Here is a 24,598-nt window from a genome sequence, read left to right as displayed (position 1 = left end):
CATTCTGTATTCCCCAAAGGGCCTACCAAAACTTTAGGCACATAGCACTTGCTGCTCACCTGGTTATTGTAACACTAGGTCTGCAGTTTTCTGAGACTGTTCTCTGTAACAATAACCCCTCAGCCACAGACTCAACTAATATTAAAATTCAGCAAAGGACAGATACACATGAAAGTGTCCCCACTCAACTGTGTTTGAATCCCATACATCTCTCACCCCACAACTCCTCAAATCTCCAAAGCCAGTTACAAACCCATTAATGGCACTTCACTGCATTCTTCATGTTCCTTTAGACAGCAAAACAGTCATTATCTGTCCAAAATTCAGCCACATATTGTATTAGTGTACAAACTAAAAGACTGAGTCACAGAGTGGCCAGGGCATTTACCAGAGTTGAACAATGAGGTGAGGATAAGTCCAGCTGACTCCTCAGACTTGTTTGGGTGCTCACTTCTGGAAGCCTTGGGGTTCATCCCTCCATGGGAGCTGATTCCCTCTCATGCCACTGGCAGAGGGAAGGCTGTACCAAGCCTTCAACTGGAGAGAGAGAGTTTCCATCTAGGAATGCCATATGGGACTGACAGAATAGGTTCGGAGAACAGGAAAAAGGTCCAGGAGGTATTAGAGCTGCTGGGTCACAAGGAGATCTCCAGATTCTACTTCAGGAAATTCCTTTTGGCTTTTCTTCTTTCCCTGATTTGTGGGGATGTAATAGTGGCCCATAATGGAGAAGATGAAGCAGACGACAAACAGGAGGCCAGAAAAGGAGATGAATTCAATCCACTAAGAAAAGAGAAGGATAGAAACAGATTAGAAAACACAGCCGTAATAGGCATTGTGGTGAAATGCATGAGGGTCATAATTAAGGAAAATGGAGGTAGCCCAGGAAACAAACTAATTCCCAGCTGGGTTCCATAGGAAACCAAGTAGACATCTGGGAAACGAATGATTCCAAGAACCCCAACCTGGAGGTCACAGGGAAGATTCAATGAGAATGGTTCTCATAGTTGTGCACAACAGAGATCTGCAATCTTCTCCTTTTCTATGTATATGGAAATGCCCATTTTATTTCATGTTTGTTAAGTTCAGAATTAAAATAAATAAGAAATTTTTTTTCTATTTTTTAATTTTTAAACAGAGAATCGTTCTCAAAGTGGTAACTGAAAAGACTAGTACTACCAGCTCATTTCCCTGACAGAAAACATCTGTCTGAAAAAGAGACCAGCTCTTCTCCATCAGCAGGCTTTCTGCTCTCCTGCTCTGGAGGCACTTTCTAGGCACTTCTTAGAAGCTATGTTGGTTTTCTGTCTCTGCTCCAGTTTTTTCATGAGTAAAAATTTGTCCCTCCCTCTGATAGGGATGTTGGGAAGAGAACCAACAGAACAGTTCATACAGTAATACCCATATTATTTTTAAAAAGATAAAAGAAATAAAGGAAGGTCATTGAAGCCTTCTTTAAAAGGTGTAGAAAGGAACAGAAAGAAGTTCAGAGGGAAATACATATAGGTTAAGCTTTGACAGTAACATTGAATTAATAACTTTTTTCTAAAGCAAGCTAAATGTAATAGACAAATATAATCCTAGAAGAGACATTTTTCTTTATTATGCTACTTCTCCCTCCAAAGGAGAGATACCACTGACCAGTGCAAGCTCTGGAAATGCCCTTGAACTCTACTTGAATCTTCCCATTTGATCTAGGCTTCAACTGAGGCTATCATTCCCTCAACTGGCCTTTCATTATCGATAAGCCCAATTATCTGTCACCCTTAACCTAGCCCAGGCATTCATTGTCTGTTACCTCTGGAGTGCCTCCTGCTCCTTCCCACCCTTGATCCTATCTAAATCCCATTCTCTTGGTTCCTGGCCTCTGACCTCTAGTCACCCCAGCCTACTGGCCATTCTCATCAAAGTCTTCCCTAGACCCCTCCTTTAATCACCCCAGACTACTTGGCCAAACTTAGATCCCTCCCACAGTCTTTTTGTATATAAAATCCATCTCAGCCTCCATTAAGCGGCTCAAATTCAATCTGGCCTACTTGCATTAGCAATACCAATGCTGAGATTTCTTAAGAGTCTGGCCAATATGGTGGATTTTTAGAATCAAGCCCACCATCTATTGGTATTCTGATAAACCTTGTCTTTGGCTGAAAGAAAGCTTGGGTTGAATTCATTTGGGTGAGATCTGTGCTGCTACTTTGGGGTCCCAGCACCCCTAAAGCTGACCTGGAATTGAACCCAGGGCTATGATGAAAGTGAGGTGATTATAGCCTCAGGCAAATGCCAAGTCAAGTGGGAAGATTCAAGGAGTTTCAAGGAAGGAAGATTCAAGGGGGTTTCCAGAGCCTATACCCCGTCACCACAATATGGAAGCCTCAGACCATCATGATCATGTTGGCCAATATCTGGGAAGATGCAAGTGCTATGAAGTCTCAGAAAAAGCCCCCGTAATATTAGTTGCCTTTACTTGGTTAAAAATAAGAAAAAATGAGATTAAAATCAATTTGGAAGCACCTAATTTAGAGATAGGGCAGCTAAGTGGTACAGTGGATAGAGTGCTGGGCCTGGAGTCGAGAAGATTCATCTTGGTGACTTCAAGTCTGGCTTCAGATACTTAGTAGCTGTGTGACCCTGGGCAAGTCACTTAAACCTGATTGCCTCAGTTTCCTCATCTGTAAAATGAGCTGGAGAAGGAAATGGCAAACCATTCCAGTATCTTTGCCAAGCAAACTCCAAATGGGAGCACGAAGAGTCGGACGTGACTGAAATAACTGAACTACAATTTGGATACAGCAAGTTCACCGATCATGAGAGTCACTCATCTTTGATAGGGAATAGGTGAGAAGGAAAAATAACCTTAATGGAGGTTTTCTAAAACCAGGAAGACTCATGTCTTTGTGCTTAGAGAGAGGAAATCCCTGCTAGAGCCATGGGATAGGAGAAGTTGGGCCCTTGTGGTTCTTGGATTCTGTTTTTCTATTCTATCACAAAGACATCTAAAACTATCACACCGACGTTCCTATTTTCTGCCCTTAGGGAGCAAATAGCTTATCTAGATTCATGTAGTGATGGGTAGAAAAAGAGGTACGAGAATCCTAGAGTTTCCACACTTCTGTTTCATGGCTGTCCTAATTTTACAGAACAGCTGCAGTTGTAGAGAACACTTTAAAATCCCTATCTTCCCTCCCCATGAGACAAGAATGTTGAGATGATGCCCATGACCCTTTAACACACCCTTCAACACAACAATATCCTTCTTTGGCTTCGTCCCTAACTCAGATTATGCATGTGTAAATATATATGCATGCACATATGTATATACATATGTATATGTTTATATGTGTATATACATGTATATAAATGCGCATATATTTATATATACATATATATGTGTGTACATGAATTTGACAATTTTATACTCAGTTTGGATTTTGCAGGATAGATAGAAGATAGGACACCTACCTAGACACATACAAGAACCTGGCATAGTGGGAAGTAATACAGTGTAAGTGGAAAGATTTGTAGGATTTGGAGTCAGAAGACCTGAGTTAAAATCCTGGTTCTGTCAGTCATGAACTATTTGACCTTGGATAAGGTTCCACTCTGTGCCTAGGTTTTGTCATCTATAAAATGAGGATAGTTGTACTACCTACTTTGCAGGGTTACTACAAGAAAATCATGAATTCTATTCTTATCACATAAGTGAAGGCTTATCTCCAGAGTGTGGCCCCTCAGCCCTTTGCCCATGTTACACATGACTCTTCTATTTTTACATCTGCTCACAGAGGGAAGGACAAACTGATCTCCATCTCATGAGAAAGACTCCCCTCTCTGTTGCCGAGCCATTTCCCCTCTGGCCTCTGTGAGTGATGGCAATGTATGGGTGATGCAACTCTCAGGTTTCTATACCCTGATGCCCACCCCACAGCCTTGTTTAGGCAAATTCACCTGACTAGGATGAACCCATGGAAGACCACATCACTCAGTAGAGACTTCTGTGTGCAATCCTATGTCTCTGGTGAGGCTTAAACATTAGAAAACAATACTATAATTTTAACCACAAGACCCATGATCCAGAAGTAGAAATTTTACCTGTATCAGAAAAACAGACTTTGCCACAATGAGCACAATAAAGTTTCCTATGGAGACCATCAGCAGCCGGGCTGCCTGTAGGACCGACTTCATGCTGGGAGGAGCCTGGAAAGGACATAAGGAACCGAGGTAAACAAGGAAGCTCCAAGGCTCATGGGGCCTCTGTATCAAATAGACTGGATAAATGGCTGCCTTGATTTGGTTTTGGCCTCGTATTTGGTGAACACTCTCCAAAGCCAGACTCTATATGCTGCATTAAGGTATATCTGCATACAGAGCTGGCTTTCTGTGCAGGGTCACAGATAAGAGAAGGGGGATTTGGTTGGGGAAGTTTCAGGTCTCCAAATCAACTCTGAATTCCCAATTTGTTCCTCTCAATTTCCATGAGTCAGCTGCCAGAAATGCTTACCTCAGTGTATGTGAATTCAAGGTTGGTGACAGAGAACATGACCTCCCCAGCTGTGATAAGCATCTGCCACAAGACAGACACCTTATTGGCTGGAATATTCTTGGTTTTCCAGGCCCAGGGGCCTTTTCCAGACTTCTACAAAAGAAGAGAAGGGAGATACCTCAATTAACTATCCCAATAACACACATCTATCCAGCATCAATGGATAGTGTTTTGCTACAACTTTGTAGAGGAGATAGTTTTTAATGTATCAAATATCTTCTCCAGGGTCACAGTGATGATGAATCAGATAGAGGAAGTGTTCCAGTCTGTGTTGGGGTCCTTAACCAGCAAGGACAGGTCTCAGTACGCAATGAATGAGGCGGGAGGCAAGGTGGAAGCAACTCCAATTTATCAGGGAAGGCAGCTTCATTTCATAGGGCTAGCTATGCATGTTCAAAAGCAGAAGTACTTCTGTGCACCATAGTCTTTACAGGTCATTATTGCCTGACCCAATCCACATGTTTTTCCGTGCTTGTGCACCGCTTGTGCTGTTCACCTGCTCTCCTGTCCAGGAAGACAAAGAAGGGACAAACAAGGGTGGAGGTCCTTCCTCAAGGCGCCATTAGTTCCGGCTCAGTTAAGGCAGTCCTACAATGGCCCCTGAGTAGTTCCATCCATCCCTTACAAGGAAGCACTTAGTTATATAATGTAGGCAAAGCAATAATGTGGCAAGAATAGAGGAAAATTATCTACTCCAATGTTCAATTTATAGTCTTGCAAAGTGACACTCCCAGGTAATGTGTCAGAGCTGGGATTCAAACTCAAATATATCTAGAATCCATCCATTGCTCTTCCCACTATCCCCTGATGTCTCTCCAAGTATATTGATTGAATGCCATATGTTGAAGGTACAGGGGTACCATGTCGCTAGGTTGCTAACTCTAGTCCTATTCCCGTCAGTCTGGTCATGGTGAGGTTATTTTCAGGGGGAGTTCAGTTGTTTTCAGTCATGTCCTACTCTTTGTGACCCCACTTGGGGTTTTCTTAGCAAAGATACTGGATTGGTTTGCCATTTCCTTCTCCTGCTCATTTTACGGTTGGGGAACTGAAACAACAGGGGTTGTGAATTACCCAGGGTCACATAACTAGCACATGTCTAAGGCTGGATTTGAACTCAGGAAGACGAGTCTTCTTTACTTCAGACCCAGCACTCTATCCACGTGCCACCTAGCTGCTCCATGGCGCTTCCTCATGCTAAGGAGCTTAGACTTATTTATTTTAAGATGCACCACCCCCAACCTCTTTCTTTTAGATTTTCTAATGGAATTTAAAGCTTGAAAGGATCTCAGAGATCACCTTGTCCAATTCTTCTTCTCTAGATGAGGAAACTGATGTCCAGAGACCAAAAAAGAAATTTGTCCTAGGTCTCAAAGGTAAAAAGCAGCAGAGATAGTGCCTAAAGCCAGGTCCTCTGACTCCAAATCCAGTATTCTTTCCACTATACCATATTGCCTCACTGAGTCACAGTGAGGCACAATAGGGAATCCTCCCCACCCCCTAGATAAAAAGGGAAAAAAATCACAAGCACACCATGGGGACTAAGGAGAGTGTTCCTCTTTTGTTTCTGGACCTTCTATGACTGCTTGCGGGTGGGACTGGGAAAGCTGTGTGAAGATGTGTAGCTGTGTATCCCACATTCAGCCTTAGCTGACCACAACTCAAGGACCAATGATAATGTCTTCAACACCCAGTGCCCTCACTACTAGGGAATTGGCAACTCACCTTAACAATGAATACTCTATATGCTGCACCAAAGTCCAGCAGGCCCAGGTCTAGGAAGAACTTCTCATCATCTGTCCTGCATGGCACATAATGGTATCTAAGGAGTGGGGGGAAGGAGAACATAGGATTAGACAAACCATACTCTGCTCTCCAGGGAGAATAGTATCCACATGGTTATCAGAATGGTGGTGAACAGAGCCAGCAACTGCCTGGAAAACTGGAAGCTGGCCATACAGTGAAACCTGTGAAGCATTATACAAATATCCTGCCCCTCATATAAATACCTTTGAGGTTTAGGTACTTACTCTCCCCTTTCCAAAGTCCTGTAAGAAGAGACACTATAGTTTTCACTGACAGTGACAATGTTGCCTTTGCCTAGAGAGATATTCACTTCCTTGTCCAAAGTGTTAACAAATCTGTAAATGGGGAGAGCAGCAGTGAGTTATGGCATCAAATACTCTCACCAACACAGAAATAGAATTTGTGATCCTCTAAGGAACCAACCTGATTTGCTAAGTGATGCCAGTGCAATCTCACTTATATTTTTTAAAGGAAGGAAGGAAAAAAAGCACACATTTAACACCTACTATGTGCCAGGCACTGTGCTAAGTAATTTACAAACAGTACCTCCTTTAATCTTCACAACAATCCTGGGAGGCAGGTGCTATTGGTATCCACATTTTATAATTATGGAAACTGAGGCAGGGATCAAGTGATTTGCCCAGAGTCACACAGCTAGTAAATGTCTCAGGCTGGATTTGAACTGAGGTCTTCCTGTCTACAGGTCTAGCACCCTATCCATTGTGCTGCCTAGCTCCCTGGTATATAGCAAATATGTTGGTTAACAGATGTGAATTCAAAGAGATCAACAGTTTGGAAATACAGCATAGGCTAAATCTAACAAGATGAAATTTAAATATAAAGCACAAAAATAACAGAACTCTGCACTTTGGTTTTAAAAAAAATCAGCTGTACAGGCACAGGATAAAATGTAATGTGGGGAAAAAAGAACTTGGAGGTTTAGTGGACTATGATCTCTATATGAGTGGTGTGATGTGTTTGCCAAAAAAGTTAATGCAATGTTAGGTTGCTTTAGCACAAGTATAATGAACAGAATAAGGAAGGAAACATGACCCTATGCTTTGTGCTGATCAGACCTCTTCCCCAGTGGTGTTTGGTTCTATGCACTTACAGTTTGGAAGGAACAATAACAAGCTGGAGTATGTCAAGAGGAAGACAACCAGGGTGGTGAGGAAATGTGAAACCATTTCATTGAGGACTGGTCATGAGGATTGGTGACACTTTGCATTGGGAAAGAGAAAATTTACAAGGCTGATGATACCTGTCTTCAAAGAGTTGAACTACTATAATGTGGATGAGCTAGAGGGCTCTGTCCACTGCTCCCTCAGAGGATGCCAGTGACTCCCTTATCACCAAGTCCAAGGGCCTTTTCTCAGTCCCCTTCACTTCTTTGATACTTTTGACTGTATTGATCAGTGCCTCCTTCCTGAATATGCTCCCTTTCCTTGGCTCCAAGACATTGCATTATACTGATGTTCCTCTTACTTCTCTAATCTATTTCTCTGACTTCTTTGCTGGTTCCTCTTCTTAACTGACCCCCTAATATTGCTATTTGTCATGTTCTGTCCTAGGCCCTCATGCCTCTGCATTGTCTCTTGTTGATCTCATTCATTCAAACAACTACAATTATTATCCCTATGTAGCTAACCTCCTCCTTTCCTAAATTTCCTATCTGCATCTCAGACTAAATTTAAGACATACTTATGATGTCTCATTGATGTCTCCCAACCAATCTTCCTGCTTCACACTACTGCTAGATTAACCTTCCTCAAGCATGAATTTGACCATTCTCTGCTCAAATCCCTTCAATGGCTATTTCCATTCGGGACCCTCCATAGTCTGCCTACATTCTATCTTTCCAGTATCATAACTACTACTCTCTTTGACACACACTATGTATCAATAAGACTAGGCTACATATTTCTGTCCTATGCCATCCTTCCATGAAGATTTCCACATCCTTCAATTCCACTCCACCCTCATTGGACCTTACATAGCACCTTCTTTGCACCTTTTTTCGTTACTAATTATAAATTATTTTGAATTATTTTTATTGATGCATTACCATATTCCTTTAATAGATTGTGAGCTCCATGAAGACATGGACTGTATTTTATTTTAGATAGATTTATGTATGTACTCACACACACACAAACACACATGCACATATATACTATATGCATATATAACACATATATGTATATGTAAATTATATGTGTCTACACATAAAATCTGACCAGCCTAGCAGAGTGTTTGCACACAGTTGTGTGTGTGAAGATGTGGGTAGCATGTATATAGACATGCAATGTGCATATATGCATATAACACAACACTGTGCTAGAATAGCATTCTGTATGAAGTAGTTTTATGTGTATATAGCTTCATACGTATAACATATATGTAACACACACGTGTGGCATATGAAAGATGAAAACACTGAGGAAACAAAGGTTCAAGCTTCTGAGTATCTCAGTTTATTAAGCAATGCATGACAACTGCATAATAAATCGGGACCAGATTTCCTCAGCTTAGGGTTGAAGCCTGAATACAGGAGGAGACAGATTTTTATGCATTAAAAACATTCAAACAAGATTAATTAATTAAAAGAAAACAATTAACCAGGATACAAAATTAGGTATTCTGATTTCTAATTGGAAGAGAGATTAGGGTCTTTGCAAGTTGGGAGGAAGAGATTGAACAAGTGTAATGCCCTGCATACACACACACACATACATACATACATACATACATACATATATACAAATGTAACAGAACACTGTGCTAGGCAGACCAGATTTTTTTGGTGTGTATACATATATATATATATATACATACATATATAAACACACATATGCATGCATATATATATATATATACATATAAAATCTGATCTGCATAGCATAGTTTCATAGTCATTGTTCAACAAATAATTGCTGTGGTTACAGTTGACGCACCATTCTGATTGACTTCAGAGATCCAAACTAGGATTATAGGGATCTTAGATTTAGATGTTCAAGACCATAAGACCACCTAGTCCAATACCCTTATCTTGCAGAAGAGAAAAATGAAACCTTGAGGGGTAAAATGATTTTTGCTCAACCTCACACAGGTAGCAACCAAGGCAGAATTTGAGATGACTTCAGGACCATTTCTGCTGCACCACACTGATTCTCCCAGGGCAATGAGTGAAACTTAGAAGGGAGATTTCAGTTAGACATAAGAAAAAATTTCCAAATAGGCCTTTCTGAATGAATAAGGAATTAGTGAATTTCCCTTTACTAGAAGTGTTTAAACAAAGACTGGATTATCACTTGGAAGAGATGTTATAGAAAAGATTCAAGCCTGGGGTATATGTTGGACTTGATGACCTCTTTTTTAACTCTTGGACTCTATGATGCTGACAAAGGCCCTTGATGTACATCTCCAGGATACTTCTCAGTTGCTCTCTCTTTTTAATGAGAAATAGACAAAGTGAGAAAGGAAGGATTTAGGCAGCAGGGCACAGGAGCCTCCAGGATGGGGAGGCCAATCACTACAGGATTGGGCTCTGCCATGACCTTTATAGGACATTTAATGTAGAAAGGTAGTGTTGGACTCAAGGTTAAGGAGACTTAGGTTCAAATTCTACCACAAACTGGTGGAATAAGTCACTTAGTGGATAAGTCACTTAAGAAGTATTCAGAGGCTTGGTTTCCTTTATATAAAGTGAGGGTGCAGCTAAGTGGTTCAGTGGATAGAGTGCTGGGCCACAGGCCTGGAGTCAGGAAAATGAGTTCAAATCTGGCCTCAGACACTAGCTGTGTGACCCTAGGCAAGTCCCTTGACCCTATTTGCCTCAGTTTCTTCATCTGTAAAATTAGTTGGATAATGAAATGGTGAACCACTCCAATATCATTTGCTGAATGAGGTTATAAAGAATTGGACATGAATGAAACAATTGAACAACTACGAAAAAGTGAGGATAATAATATGTGCACTACAGTTTTTATAAGCAAAGTGTTTTAGGGACACAGTATGGTATAGCAGAAACCAGCACTGGTTTAAGCAATCAGATCTCTGCTCTACTCTGTATTGTCTGTGGGATCTTGGGTAAGCCATTTGAACGTTTGGGGCTTCCTCACCTGCAAAACAAGGCAGCTGAATTACACAACCTCTGAGGCCTCTTCCAACTCTGCCTCCTATGATCCTAAGCCAACCTGCCTTTTAGTTCTGCCCTTCCTGTCCTATCATTTCCCAGGGATATGTCTGTTGATTATTATGCTGCAGACACTTCAGAGGAGACTACACCTGCTCAGCATGGAACCCTGCAGCTTGTCCTCCTGCGCCCCTACACATGAGACTCAGAATGCGCCCCTGGGAGCCAGAATTCCATCATACACACCTCACAGCTGCCATTCCATTCGTTGGTCTGGTTCCCATGTCTTTCATCTATAACAAATAAAAAATATAAGTTCATTTAGGTGGGTACGATCTTCAAACTATAGTGAGGTGAGGATTTTTTTTAATGGTTTAGCAAAACTAACCAAAATATAAGGAAAAGCTTGACATGCAGTAGTCCACACCTGTATATATAGTAAAGGAGTGTCTTGCAAAGAAATCCAGAAGGAGGGTGCCTTATAATAAAACTATTATAATAGAATCCATAATAAGAGTTTAGGCAGGCAAATCTGCACTCACAAGACTGAAGCACTCCTTCAACTAAAAAAGAAAAGCCCTTTCTTGCAATAAATAACACTAGCCAAACAAAAAACCAAAAACCCTGCACATTGGCCTCATCTGAAAATATATGTGTTACTCTGCACTTATAGTCCAACACCTCTCTAACAAGAGATGGGAAACATGATTCATCATCAACCTTCTGAAGTTCTGATTGGTCATTGATCAAAATTCTTAATTCTTTCAAGGTTGTTTTTCTTTATAATGCTGTAGTAGTCAGTATTTAAATTGTTCTCCTTGTTCTATTCACTTCACTCTGCATCAATATATCTAGGTCAGGTAACCATTTAGGGCTTATTGTGATAAATGGTGTATTATTTTGGTCTGAACCCAATTTCAACTAGTCTACTTGACAGGTTTTTCAGTAGCTTTTGTTAAATATTCAATTCTTACCCCAATAGTCAATTCTTTGGGTTTATTGAAGATTATGCCACTATGTTTGATTGCTTCTGGGTACTTATCTGTTCCACTGATCAATGGTTATATTTTTTAAACCAGTATCAAATAGTTTTTTATGATTAATGCTTTGTAGTATATTTTGGTGCTGCTTTGGCTCCCCCTTCATTCCCATTTTAAAAAATATTATTTCCCTTGAGATTCTTGGCTGTATATACCTCAAGCTGAATTGTATTACTTTGGTACTTTGATTGGTATAGCACTGAACAAGTTAATTAGTTTAGGTAATACTGTCATTTCTATTTTATTGGTTCTATCAAACCATGAAAGCTCAGTATCTCTCTAATTATTTAAGTCCTTTTTTTATTTCTGCAAAGATTTCAGTTATAGTCATGTAACTCCTCTACATGTCTTGGTAGTTAGACTTCTGGATATTTTATACATTCTATTGTTGTTTTGAGTGGAATTATTTTTTCCTGCTAGGTTTTGTTGGTTTTTAATTGTTTCAATTAATGTAGAGTCAACTCTAGGGTTCTTTAAGCAAATCATCATATCATCTGCAAAAAGTGATAATTTTTTTGTGCTTTGTGCTTATTTTTTCAAATTATTTTTCTTGTCTTATTGCCATACTTAGTAATATCTAGAAATGATATCAAATAATAGTGATAGAGTGAACATATATGCTTTACTTCTGATTTGATTAGACAGACTTTTTGTATTTCTCCATTATAGATAATGCTAGCCCTTAAGTTTTAGACATATACTATTTTAAGGAGCAGCCCATTTTTTCCTATACTTTTAAATTTTTTTTTAATAGAAAAAGGTATTGTATTTTTCAAAAGCTTTTTTGCATCTATTGATATAATCATGCAATTTTTATTAGTTATTGTTTTTAATATTTTCCATTATGTTTATAATTTTCCTAATACTGAACTGACCCTGCCTTCCTATATAAATATAATCTGGTCATATTATGTAACTTTTTGATATTTTTCAATATTTTTGAATCCATATGCATTAGGGAAATTGGTCTGATTTTCTTTCTGTGCTTTATTTCTCCTTGATTTAGCTACCAAGACCATATTTGTCTCATGGAAGGAGTTTCAAGAGTTCACTTAAAAAATTATAGAATACTAGATTTAGTTGTTCTTTGAATGTTTGATAGAATTCACGTATATCTATCTGGCCTTGGGATTTTTTTCTCTTGTATTATCTTTATGACTTGTTCATTGTTTTTGTTTGGTTTGGGGTCATTTTTTGTTCTTCTAATGCAGGTAATTTATGTTTTTGTATATATTCATTCATCTTATCTGTTTTGGTGGCATATAATTAGGCAAGGTAGTTTCTAATGATTTCCATTTGTTTCTCATTCATTTGTTCTTAATTCTCCTTTTTCTATTTCTGATTAGAAATTTGGTTTTATCTCTTTTAAAGAAAAAAACAGATTAGCTAATGGTTTCCCTATTTTATTAGTTTTTTAAAAGGAGCTCTTAGTTTTCAATTCAAATTCTAAGTTACAAATTCAAGGATTTTCCTGTTTTCAATTTTATTTTTTCTTTGATTTTAGAATTTCTATTTTACGTTTGGTTGGAGTTTTTGGTGTTGTTGATTTGAAATTTTCTCCCACAGTTTTGTTTTGTTTTAGTTATATGCAAAAATTCATTGATATGGTCTTTCTTTTGTTGACGAAAGTATTGAGCTATAAAATTTCCCCTAAAAACTGCTATAGTTGCATCCCCAAAGTTTTCTAGGTTACTTTTGACTTCTAGGTTTGCATGTAAAAGAATCTACTTTAGCTCTGGTCTTTTAAATAGTAATGCTTAAAATTCCTCTGGTCTATTAAAGGTTTATTTTCCCCTATGGGAGTATATTCAGTTTTTCATGGTAAGTTAGTCTTTGTTGTAAGTTTTTTCTTTAAATTTAACATATTTAGAGATTTTCTTTAAATGTGTTATATTTGAAGATTTTATTTAAATTATATTTAAAGATTTTCTTAAAATTTTTCTTTTCTTAAAGATTTTTCTTTACCATAGTTGCAGTAGTCTTGTGTGATCCTAACTGAATTCTTGAATTCTTTCCTTTTGCCTGCTTAGAGTATTTTTTTGGAAGCATTAGATTTAGGTTATAGCATTCCTGGGTGTTTTCATTTTGGGGTTTCTTTCCGGAGGCAATTGGTGTATTCATTCTATTTTCACTTTGTTTTGGGCAGTTTTCACTTACGATTTCTTTACATAGAGTATTCAGGTTTTTTTTATTTGATTATGGTTTTCAGGGAGGTGGGTTAACTGTCTCAATTACCCAGATAACTGTCCAATCCTTTCATTCACTCTGTGTTGTGCAGACTTACCAATGCAAACTTGTCAGTGTAGAGGATATACACATTGTTGATTCCATCAACAATGAACCAATCAATTCATGCATAAAACTTCCCAGGCCGTAAGAAGCCAGCCTCCCAAGAGACACAATGCCTGTCAGCTGCCCCTGCCAATGCATTAATACACTAGTCATCCCATATCTCTAGGACTTCAGCATGCCCATAAGGGAGGGCATACTGAATGTCTCAGCCCTCACCAGGATGCTGGACACTCTGTTTCCATCTCTATGAATGACCAAGCTATATCGGCTCTTCTCCTCTACCACATGCTCATTTCTGACAGATAAACTACTGGACTGTAGCTGAAACTGGAAATGTTGGCTTTCAGTGTTCAGAAGGAGTTTGGAATATTTTGGTGTTTGCTGTAGAGAAAACAACCATCAACTCATAGGTTTTCTACCTTTATTCTCTTCTGGGTTTCATGTGAGTATGAAAGGATGAGGAGACAGGGTACAGGGATATATGGAGTGGGGTGCATAGATTTGCACAAATGGCAAAGGCAGTTTGTGATCTCCTTTCCATAAATTCAGTCCTTCCTATCTCCAGACCCGCCCTTCCTCCACCCCCAGGGCACCTTGAGGGCCCCAGCCAGAGCTGCTATAAAATAGGACTACCCTCCCATTTCCCCACCCTGGGATGACACAACCTTCCTGCAAATTCTCCCTTCCCCTTTTGGCCTCTTCATCAGATACTTTCTCTTAACCTCCATCCCCAGTAGAAACCCAGAATCTCCATTTCTCTCTCTTTCCCATTGTTGGTAGAGCACTCCTAGCTCTTCAGGGTAGATACCCCAATGCACCCTTAGAACTCTTGGGGGCTTGCCATCAGTCCTGTCACTGAACTCCAAAGACCTTCTGCTCTGCATCTGAGCCCTCCTACATGTGTTCTTGTACTCCATTAGCAGATAGGCTCCTTGAGAGCAGGTATCATCATCTTTTTCTCCTCATTCCAAATGCTAAGGAGGGTCCTTAGTGCATAGTAAGTGCTTAATAAGTGCTTTTTTTATTCATTCCTTAAAAGCTAAACATAGAGACAGCTAGGTGGTACAGGGATTAGAGTGCTATACTTGGAGTCTGGATGATCTGAGAGAGACACTCCACAGAGTAAAAGTTTTAAACGGAGAATTTTATTAGCCGGTGTCCATTCAGGGGCAATTGACAGCCCAAATCAAAATGGCCTCGAGTTGGGGTGAAGAAGTAGTATTTATACAAAAAAAATCTAGGTACAGTGGTTAATTATCTCTTGAAACTTACATATGTTATTTTTAGCAGGCTCGGCAAGCCTTTGCTACTTCACTTTTATGATCATGATACATGAAGAGGAACCTCCTGAATAGATTGTAAATACAGCATATCAGACAGCTGACAAAGTGTCAACTGAATTACAACCCAGGATCTCTGTGTCCAATTTGCCATACATCCCGCAACATGACTCATGAGATAAGAGCTAGGAACAGTCACGTAAGAGAACGTCTGGGGCTGAGGCCTTCATCCTTCAAGGTCATAGGCAGACCAAGGGACGCTCCAGCTGGGTTTGTTGAAGCAAGAGAGAGTCGTCTCTTAGCCCGCTCAGGAAACAAACAGAGATTGCTCGCATCAGGCCCCTCCCCTGGCCAATCAGTCCATACTCCCAGAACAGTCATGGGGGCCAAGGATACCCACTGAATGCCAAATGGCAGGAACTATGTCTGTTTTTCTTATGCAAACTGGGTTTTTTTAGTCAGGGGCTGGGGGCAGGGTTTTTTTTTTAGCAATAGCTGGCTGCTCAGGCATCACATTAGAATCCTGCCTCAGACACTTATTAGCTATATGACCTTGGGTAAATCACTTAACCTCTCTTGGCCTCAGTTTCTCCATCTGTAAAATGAGGATAATAATGGCCCTCAACAGAAGTGTGAAGACCAAAAGAAAAACATATATAAAGTTCTATATAAACCTTAAAACAATATATAAATGCTAGTTATTATTATTATATAAATTTATTTTTCTTTTTTGAGCTTTACATTCAGACTTTCAAACCTATATCCTAAAAAGGAATCCTATGTTTTCTGGGCAAAAGTAATCACTTTTTTATTCCAATTACAGGCAAATCCAATTTGATATCTACTCAAAACTGCCTCCAAAATTTCAATAAACAGGCAACAGAAAAACAGACCTTCAAAGGGACTGAACTTTACTTTATCAAAACTACTCTGAGTTATGAAAGGGGCAGAGCCGAGATGGTGGATTGGGGGAGCCAAATAGCCAAACTCTCCCAACATTCCCCTCCAAACAAATTTAAAATAAAGCCTCAAGTCAAATTTTGAAGTGGCAGAGCCAAAAAAAGATCAGGGTGAAACATTTTTCTGGCTTAAGAAAACTTAAGAGGCTGAATGATAAATCATTATAGAAGATCTTCCATATTATAGTGTAAGCCCAGCTTTTCTTCCTTCCCCCCATTCCCCTCCCTGCAAGACTCTCTGGTTTGGAATATCAGACATTCCTTTCCCCCTTTCTTTCTTGCAAAGACCTTTAGACTTTCCAGCTTGGAATGGGGAATCAGACATTAACCTCTCAGACATCTGCCCTCTGGCTGATGGGCCCAGACAATGTAATCCACTAGGAGATAGGCCCAAGCAAGGAACAGGTCACTCTTGGGACAAAGGACAGGAAATTCCAAAGCTGCTTCTGGAGGACCTAGCCAGTTCTCAAAAACAAAATGATTGACAAGATCTTCCCCTCCTGAGGGGAGTGGCTGCCCCTTCTGGAGGGTAACATCTGGGACAGTTAGCAGTAGGCCCTCCTTGTTGAGGAAGCTATAAAAGTCCCCACGTGGAACAAGCTAGTGGGGATCTCACTGTGGAGAGGAAGCTTCCTGGGATCAGTTTCCCTTTCAGGCCTTGATCGAGCTGGGCTGTGTAAACCGGGACACCCCCTCAGCTTTGAGAGCATCAAGTGCTGGAGTTCCCCTGAGAGGTGATGAATCTATGTTGTTTGTGTCTTTGTCTTTGTTGTATTAACTGTGTTTGTTAGAGTATCTCCCCTGTCTTTCAATAAAAACCATGTTCTCTCAGGAGTGTGCTTTATTGCCAGTGCGAATCCGAATCCAAACCTAACTTAGCTTAACTGAACAGAGGCACAGGAGAAATCTGTGACACTGAGGTACAGGCCTCCCTGGACTGCACACATGTAGCAGTGGCAAAAAGTAGCCACAACAGTAGCAACCGCTTTGGGAGCTCTTAGCTCAGTGACAGGCATGGATGTCAGACAACTGGTCAGAAAGAGATAATGGGGGATCCTTTGTTGGCACTGTGTACAGTTGGCATTGACTGGCAACTCTACTGTCCATACACAGTTTTAGGTCAGAGTTCCAAGGTAGAGAGGAAGCACGGAAAAATTGTAGACCCCATACTCACTCTGAAAAAAGCAGCATGAAAAAGCCTGAAGCTTGGCACAAAACCTCCTTGGACCCAGGAAAGCAGAGCCCAACTTTAATATAAAGTTTAAAGTCAAGAAATAGACTGGAAAGATGAGCAAACAATAAAAAACTAATTTGACCATAAAAACCTACTGCAGTGGCAGTACAAAAAGCCTCAAAGAAAAATGCTATTTGGACCCAGTCAAGACAAGAATTCTTGGAAGAGTTAGAGAAAGATATGAGTGGTAGAGGGAAAATTGGGAAAAGAAATGAGAGTGGCATAAGAAGATTATGAAAAGAGAATTAACAGCTTGGTAAAGAGAGACAAAAAAAAAAATACTAGCACCTTAAAAACCAAAATTGGCCAAATGGCAAAAGAGGCACAAAAATTCACTGAAGAGAACACCTTGAAGAGCAGAATTGGTCAAATGGGAAAAAAGGTACAAAATCTCACTGAAGAAAATAATCCCTTAAAATTAGAATTTAGCAAGTAAAAGGTAATGTCTCCATGAGACATCAGGAAACAATAAAACAAAGTGAAAAGAATAAATAAATAAAAGAAAATGTGCCATGTCTCATCAGAAAAACTACTAACCTGGAAATAGATTGAGGAGAGATAATTTAAGAATTATTGGACTACCTGAAAGCCATAATCAAAAAAAGATCCAAGACATCATATTTCAAGAAATTATCAGGAAAAGTGCCCTGATATCTTAGATCCACATGGTAAAATAGATATTGAAAGAATCCACTGATCACTACCTTAAAAAGATCCCCAAATGAAAATTTCCAGGGATAATTTAAACCAAATTCTAGAGTTCCTATGTCAAAGATAAACAAGCAGCCAGAGAGAAACAATTCAAATATTATGGAGTCAGTCAGAATCACATGAAATTTAGTGGCTTCCACATCAAAGAAGCAGAGGACTTGGAATATGATATTCTGGAGGGCAAAGGAGCTGGGATTACAACCAAGAAGAACCTACTCAGCATAATCAAGTAAAATCCTTTAGGGGAAAAATGTACTTTCAAGTATTCCTGATGAAAGAACCAGAGCTACACAGAAAATATAACATTCAAACAGAAAACTTAAGAGAAACATAAAAAGGTAAACATGAAAGAGAAATCATAAGGAATTCAATAAGGATAAATTGTTGACATTTTTACATGGGAAGATGATACTTATAACTGCAAAGAATTTTATAATTATTATGGCAGTTAGAAGGAATATATGTAGACAGAGGACACAGGTGTGAGTTGACTATGTTAGGATGATATCAAAAAAATTAGATAAAAATAAGGGATGAGAAAAAGCGATGCATTGGGAGAAGGGGAAAGGGAGAGATAGAATGGGGTAACTTATCTCACATAAAAGAGGTAAGAAAGAGCTTTTACAATGGAAGGGAAGATGTTTGGGAGTGGGATTTGTGGGCAACTCTTGGACCTTCTCTCATTAGAATACATGCACATTCAGTTGGATGTAGAAATCTAACTTGACTACAGGGAAAGAGGAAGGGAAGAAGGGCAATATAAGGAGAAAACTGATAGAAGGGACAGTTAATTGGGAGAGATGGTTAGAAGCAAAACACTTTTGAAGAGGGACAGGATGAAAGAAGAGAGAGAAAAGGATAAATGGGGAAAATAGGATGGAGGGAAATACACAGTTTATAATCATAACTGTGAATGTGAATGAGATGACCTCACCCATAAAATGGAAGCAGATAGCAGCGGATTAAAAACCAAAATCCTACAATATGTTCTTTACAAGAAACATACTTGAAGCACAGAGGCACACGCAGGGTAAAGGGAAGGGGCTAGATCTATTTTTCTTCATTCAACTAAAAAAAGCAAGGGCAGCAATCATGATCTCAGACAAAGTAAAAGCAAAATTTGATCTAACTAAAAGAGATAATCAGGAAAACCATATTGTGCTATGCTAAAAGCTACCACAGACAATGAAGTAATATCTATATTAAACATATATATGCACCAAATGGTATAGCATCCAAATTCTTAAAGGAAAAGCAAAGTGAGTTACAGGAGAAAATAGACAATAAAACTATACTAGTGGGGCACCTCAACTTTTCCCTCTCCACACTAGATAAATCTAACTATAAAATAAACAAGAAAGAAGATGAGACAAATAGAATGTCAGAAAAGTTAGATATGGTAGACCTCTGGAGAAAACTGAATGGGAATAGAAAGTAATATGCCTTTTTCTCAGGAGTACATGGCATCTACACAAAATTTGACCATGTGTTAGGGCATAAAACCTCACAACGAAATGCAGAAAAAGCAGAAATATTAAGTGCATCCTTTTCATATCACAATACAATAAAATTATATTTAATAAGGGACTGTGGAAATATAGATTAAAAGTTAATTGGAAATTAAATAATCTAATCCTAAAGAAGAGTGGGTCAAAAAACAAATCACAGAAACAATAAATAATTTCACTAAAGAGAACGACAACAATGAGACAATATACCAAAATTTATGGGATACAGCCAAAGCAGTACTTAGGGGAAAGTTTATATCTCTAAACACTTAACATCAATAAAATAGGAAAAGAGCAAATCAATAAATTGAGCATGCGACTAAAAAAAATTGGAAAAGGAATAAATTTAAAAACCCCAATTAAACACCAAATTGGAAATCCTGAAAATCAAAGGATTAATAAAATTGAAAGTAAAGAAAACCATTGATACAGTAAATAAAACTAAGAGCTAATTTTATAGAAAAACTAATAAAAATAGATTAAATATTGGTTTTTGTTGTTGAAATTCAATCATCAGTCATGTTCAACTCTTTGAGACTCCATTTGGGATTTTCTTGGCAGACATACTGGAATGGTTTCCATTTACTTCTTCAGGTCATTTTTTACAGATGAGGAAACTGAGGCAAAAAAAGGATTAAATGACTTGTCCAGGATCATAGAGCTAGTAAGTGTCTGAGGTCAGATTTGAATTCAAGAAGATGAATCTTTTTTGATTCCAGGTCCAGCACTCTGTCCACTGCACCACTTAGCTGCCCCCAAACTGCTTAATTTGACTTCAAAACAAAACAAAACAAAGAGGAAAACTGAATTACCAGTATCAAAAATGAAACAAGTGAATTCACCACCAATGAAGAGGAAATTAAAGCAATCATTAGAAGCTATTTGACCCAATTTTATGCCAATAAACCTGACAATCTAAGTGAAATGTTTGAATATTTACAAAAACATGAATTACCAAAATTGACAGAATAGAAAATAAAATCCTTAAATAACTCCCTCTTAGAAAAAAAAATTGAACAAGCCATCAATGAGCTCCCTAAGAAAAAGTCCCCAGGACCAGATGGATTGATTCACAAACGAATTCTACCAAATATTTAAAGAACAATTAATTCCAATACCATATAAACTATTTGGGAAAATAGGCAAAGAAGGAGTTCTGCCAAATTCATTTTATGACAAAAATATGGTGCTGATACCTGAACTGGTAAGAGCAAAAACAGAGAAAGAAAACTATAGACCCATTTCCCCAATGAACATTGATGCAAAAATTGTAAATAAAACACTAGCAAGGAGATTACAGTAATGTATCACAAAAATCATATGCTATGATCAGATGGGATTTATATCAGGAATGCAGGGCTGGTTCAATATTAGGAAAACTATCAGCATAATTGACCATATCAATAACAAAAGCAACGACAATCATATGATTATCTCAATAGATGCAGAAAATGCTTTTGACAAAATACAACACTCATTCCTATTTAAAAAAAACATTACAGAGCACAGAAATAAATGGAGCTTTCCTTAAAATGATATGTAGTATCTATCTAAAACTATCACAAAGCATTCTCTATAATGAGGATAAGCTAGAAGCTGTCCCAATAAGATCAGAGGTGAAGCAAGGATGCCAACTATCACCATATTATTCAATACTATTCTAGAAATGCTAGGTATAACAGTAAGATTAGAAAAATAAATTAAAGGAATTAGAATAGGCAACGAGGAAACAAAACTATCCGTCTTTGCAGATGACATGATGGTATACTTAGAGAATCCTAGAGAATCAACTAAAAAGCTAGTTTAAATTATTAACAACTATAACAAAGTTGCAGGATATAAATCATCAGCATTTCTATATATTACCAATAAAGTACAGCACCATGAAATAGAAAGAAAAATTCCATTTAAAATTATGAGAGGGGCAGCTAGGCACAATGAGTGGAGCATGGGCCCTGGAGTCAGAAGGATCTGAGTTCAAATCCAGCCTCAGACACTTGACACACTAGCTGCGTGACCTTGGGCAAGTCACTTAACCCCAATTGCCCTGCCTTCCCCCCTCCAAAAAATTAAAAATAAAATAAAATAAAATTATAAGAGACAGGATAAAATACTTGGGAGTCTACCTGCCAAGATAAACCCAGGAAGTATATGAACACAATTACAAAACACTTTTCACACAAATAAAATCAGATCTAAATAATTGGAGAAATATTAATAGCCCATGCATAAGCTGAGCCAATATAATAAAAATGACAATTCTACCTAAATTAACTTATTTATTTAGTGCCATAGCAATCAAACTATTATTTTGTAGAGCTAGAAATTATTTTATAGAGCTAGAAAAAACAGTAACAAAATTCATCTGGAAGAATAAAAGGTCAAGAATATCAAGGGAATCAAATGAAACCAAAAATGTGAAATAAGGTAGCCTAGCCATACCAGATCTCAAACTGTATTACAAAGCAGTAATCATCAGAATAATCTGGTGCTGGATAAGAAATAGAGTGGTAAATCAGTGGAACAGATTTTGCACACAATGCATAATAATAAGTGACCATAGTAATCTAGGGTTTGATAAATGCAAAGATCCAAGCTTTTGGGACAAGAACTCACTATTTGACAAAAATTGCTGAGAAAACTAGAGAACAGCATGGCAGAAATGAGGTATAGCCCAACATCTCACACCATATAAAAAGATAAGGTCAAAATGGGTACATGATTTAGGCATAAGGGACCATGGAATATCTTACTTGTCAGATCTATGGACAAGGGAAGAATTTATGATGAAACAAGAGATAGAGAGCATTATGGGATTTAAAATGGATAATTTTGATTACATTAAATTAAAAAGGTTTTGCACAAATAAAACCAATATAGCTAAGATTAGAAGAAAAGCACAAAATGAGGAGGGGGAGGGGAATTTTATAGCAAATTTCTCTGATAAAGACCTCATTTCCTAAATATATAGAGAATTGAGTTGAATTTATAAGAATATGAATTATTATTCAATTGATAAATGATCAAGGTATACAAACAGGCAGTTTTCAGAAGAAAGCAAAGCTATCTATAGTGGCTCTAAATCATTATTGATTAGAGAAATGCCAATTAAAACAACACAGATACCACCTCACACCTATCAGATTAGCTAATATGACAAAAAAGAAAAATGATAAATGTTGGAGGGGATGTGGGAAAATTGGGACACTAATGCCCTGTTGGTAGAGTTGTAAGCTGACCCAACTATTCTGGAGAGCAATTTGGAACTATGCCCAAAGGGCTATAAAACTGTGCATACCCTTTGACCAATCAATACCACTACTAGGTCTGTATCCCCAAGAGCTTTAAAACAGAGCTGGGGGAAGGTCTTGTATGTACAATAATACTTGTAGTAGTCCTTTTTGTGGTGGCAAAGAATTGGAAATTGAGGGGATGCCCATCAATTGGGGAATGGCTGACCAAGTTGTGGATATGATTGTTTTTGGGGGGCTTTTTTGCTTTTGTTTTGTTGTTTGGAGGCACTTGAGGTTAAGAGACTTTCCCAGGGTCACACAGCTATGTGGTATATTATTGTGATGGAATACTATTATGCTATAAGACATGACAAGTAGGATGCTCTCAGAAAAACTGGGAAAGACTTATAAGAACTGATGCAAAGTGAAGTGAGCAGAAACAGTAGAACATTATACACAGTAACAGCATTATTGTATAATGATCAACTGTAAATGACTTGTCTATTTTCAGCAATACTATGATCCAAGACAGTTACAAAGGATTCATGATGAAAAATGCAATCTACTTCCAGAAAAAGAATTGATGGCATCTGAATACAGATCAAAGCATACTTTTTAAACTTTATTTTTCTTTTGTTTTTTTTTGGGGGGGGCAGGTCTTTTCTTTTGTAACACGGCTAATATGGAAATATGTTTTGCATGACTGCAAATTGCTCTCAATGAGGGGTAGGGAAGGGAGGGAGAGAATTTGCTACTCAAATTTTTTAAAAAAGCAATGTTAGAAATTGTTTTTAAATGTAATTTGAAAAAATATAAATTTTCAAAAAAGCCTACTCTGAAAAATCACTGTAGTTTACAACTATGAACACTCAGATGGAATGAAAAAAACAGGAACTCAAAAGTAATCGCAATCCCTATCAGGATATTGTTTGATGGCAAACCATACTCGTGCCTGTTGTACAAAGAAGGGAACACATCTTTCCTTTCTTCTGCTCCTCACGGTTAATATGCTTTTAATAATCAAGACACAAGGAGGGTGGAGCCAAGATGGCAGAGTAAAGGCAAGGACTCACCTGAGCTCTCCCCCAAATCCCTCCTAATACCTTTAAAAAATGACTCTAAGCAAAGTCTAGAGCAGGGGAACCCACAAAAGGCCAGTGAAACAAATTTCCAGCCCAAGACAACTTGAAAGGTCTGTAGGAAAATTCTGTTGCACCAGGGTGAGAGAGGAGGGCAATCCAGCACAAGCCACCAGCACAGCCCCAGCAGGCCTTGGAACAACTGAATCACTTGTGGCACTGGTGGTTTCCAGACCTCTCAGCCCACAGGCATCAAAGACAACTTAGAAGGTCCGCAGGAAAGATCTGTCCACCTGAGTGAGAGTGGAGTACAGGCCATGCCAGCACAGCCCCAGCCCCAACTAACCAGGAGTAGGCCTTGGGAGTGGCTCAATCAGCAGCAGCAGTGGCAGTGATTGCTTCCATTGAGTTAAAAAAAATTTTTGTTCTTTGCATTTACACTGTTGTAATCATTGTATAGATTGTTTTCCTGGTCCTGCCTACTTTATTCTGCATCAGTTCACGTAAATCTTCCCATGTTTGTCTGCATTTTATATTCATTAATTTATTCAATTCAGTAATAATCTAATTGCCTTCATGTATCACAATTTGTGCAGCCATTACACATTAGATAGGCATCTGCTTTGTTTCTACTTCTTTGCTACTATAAAAAAAATGCCACAATACATAATTTGGTGTATCTGGAGAAAAATAATCAAGACAGTAGTCCTTTACAGAACTATGTCATGCTAGTAGGTGCAGAAATGCCTGATGTCACTTCAGCAGTCAGTGTCCCATTAGAATA

At 38.4% G+C, this 24,598-nt stretch overlaps 1 protein-coding gene across 1 annotated transcript in view; it reads right to left on the bottom strand.

Moving 5' to 3' along the window:
* Positions 1–621: 621 nt before the first annotated feature.
* Positions 622–24,598, bottom strand: part of LOC118837130 (solute carrier family 15 member 2-like) — a gene marked incomplete at its 5' end in the record, with an annotated part of 71,395 nt that continues 47,418 nt past the window's right edge. Inside the window, 8 exon segments of the mRNA XM_036744105.1 lie at positions 622–783; positions 4,090–4,194; positions 4,499–4,633; positions 6,263–6,359; positions 6,568–6,678; positions 10,725–10,771; positions 14,027–14,191; positions 20,699–20,703. Of these exon segments, the coding sequence (XP_036600000.1) occupies positions 622–783; positions 4,090–4,194; positions 4,499–4,633; positions 6,263–6,359; positions 6,568–6,678; positions 10,725–10,771; positions 14,027–14,191; positions 20,699–20,703 (827 nt within the window).

Source organism: Trichosurus vulpecula, chromosome 2, assembly GCF_011100635.1.
Source record: "Trichosurus vulpecula isolate mTriVul1 chromosome 2, mTriVul1.pri, whole genome shotgun sequence".
Lineage (NCBI taxonomy): Eukaryota > Metazoa > Chordata > Mammalia > Diprotodontia > Phalangeridae > Trichosurus > Trichosurus vulpecula.
This window is presented reverse-complemented; position numbering and strand designations above follow the sequence as displayed.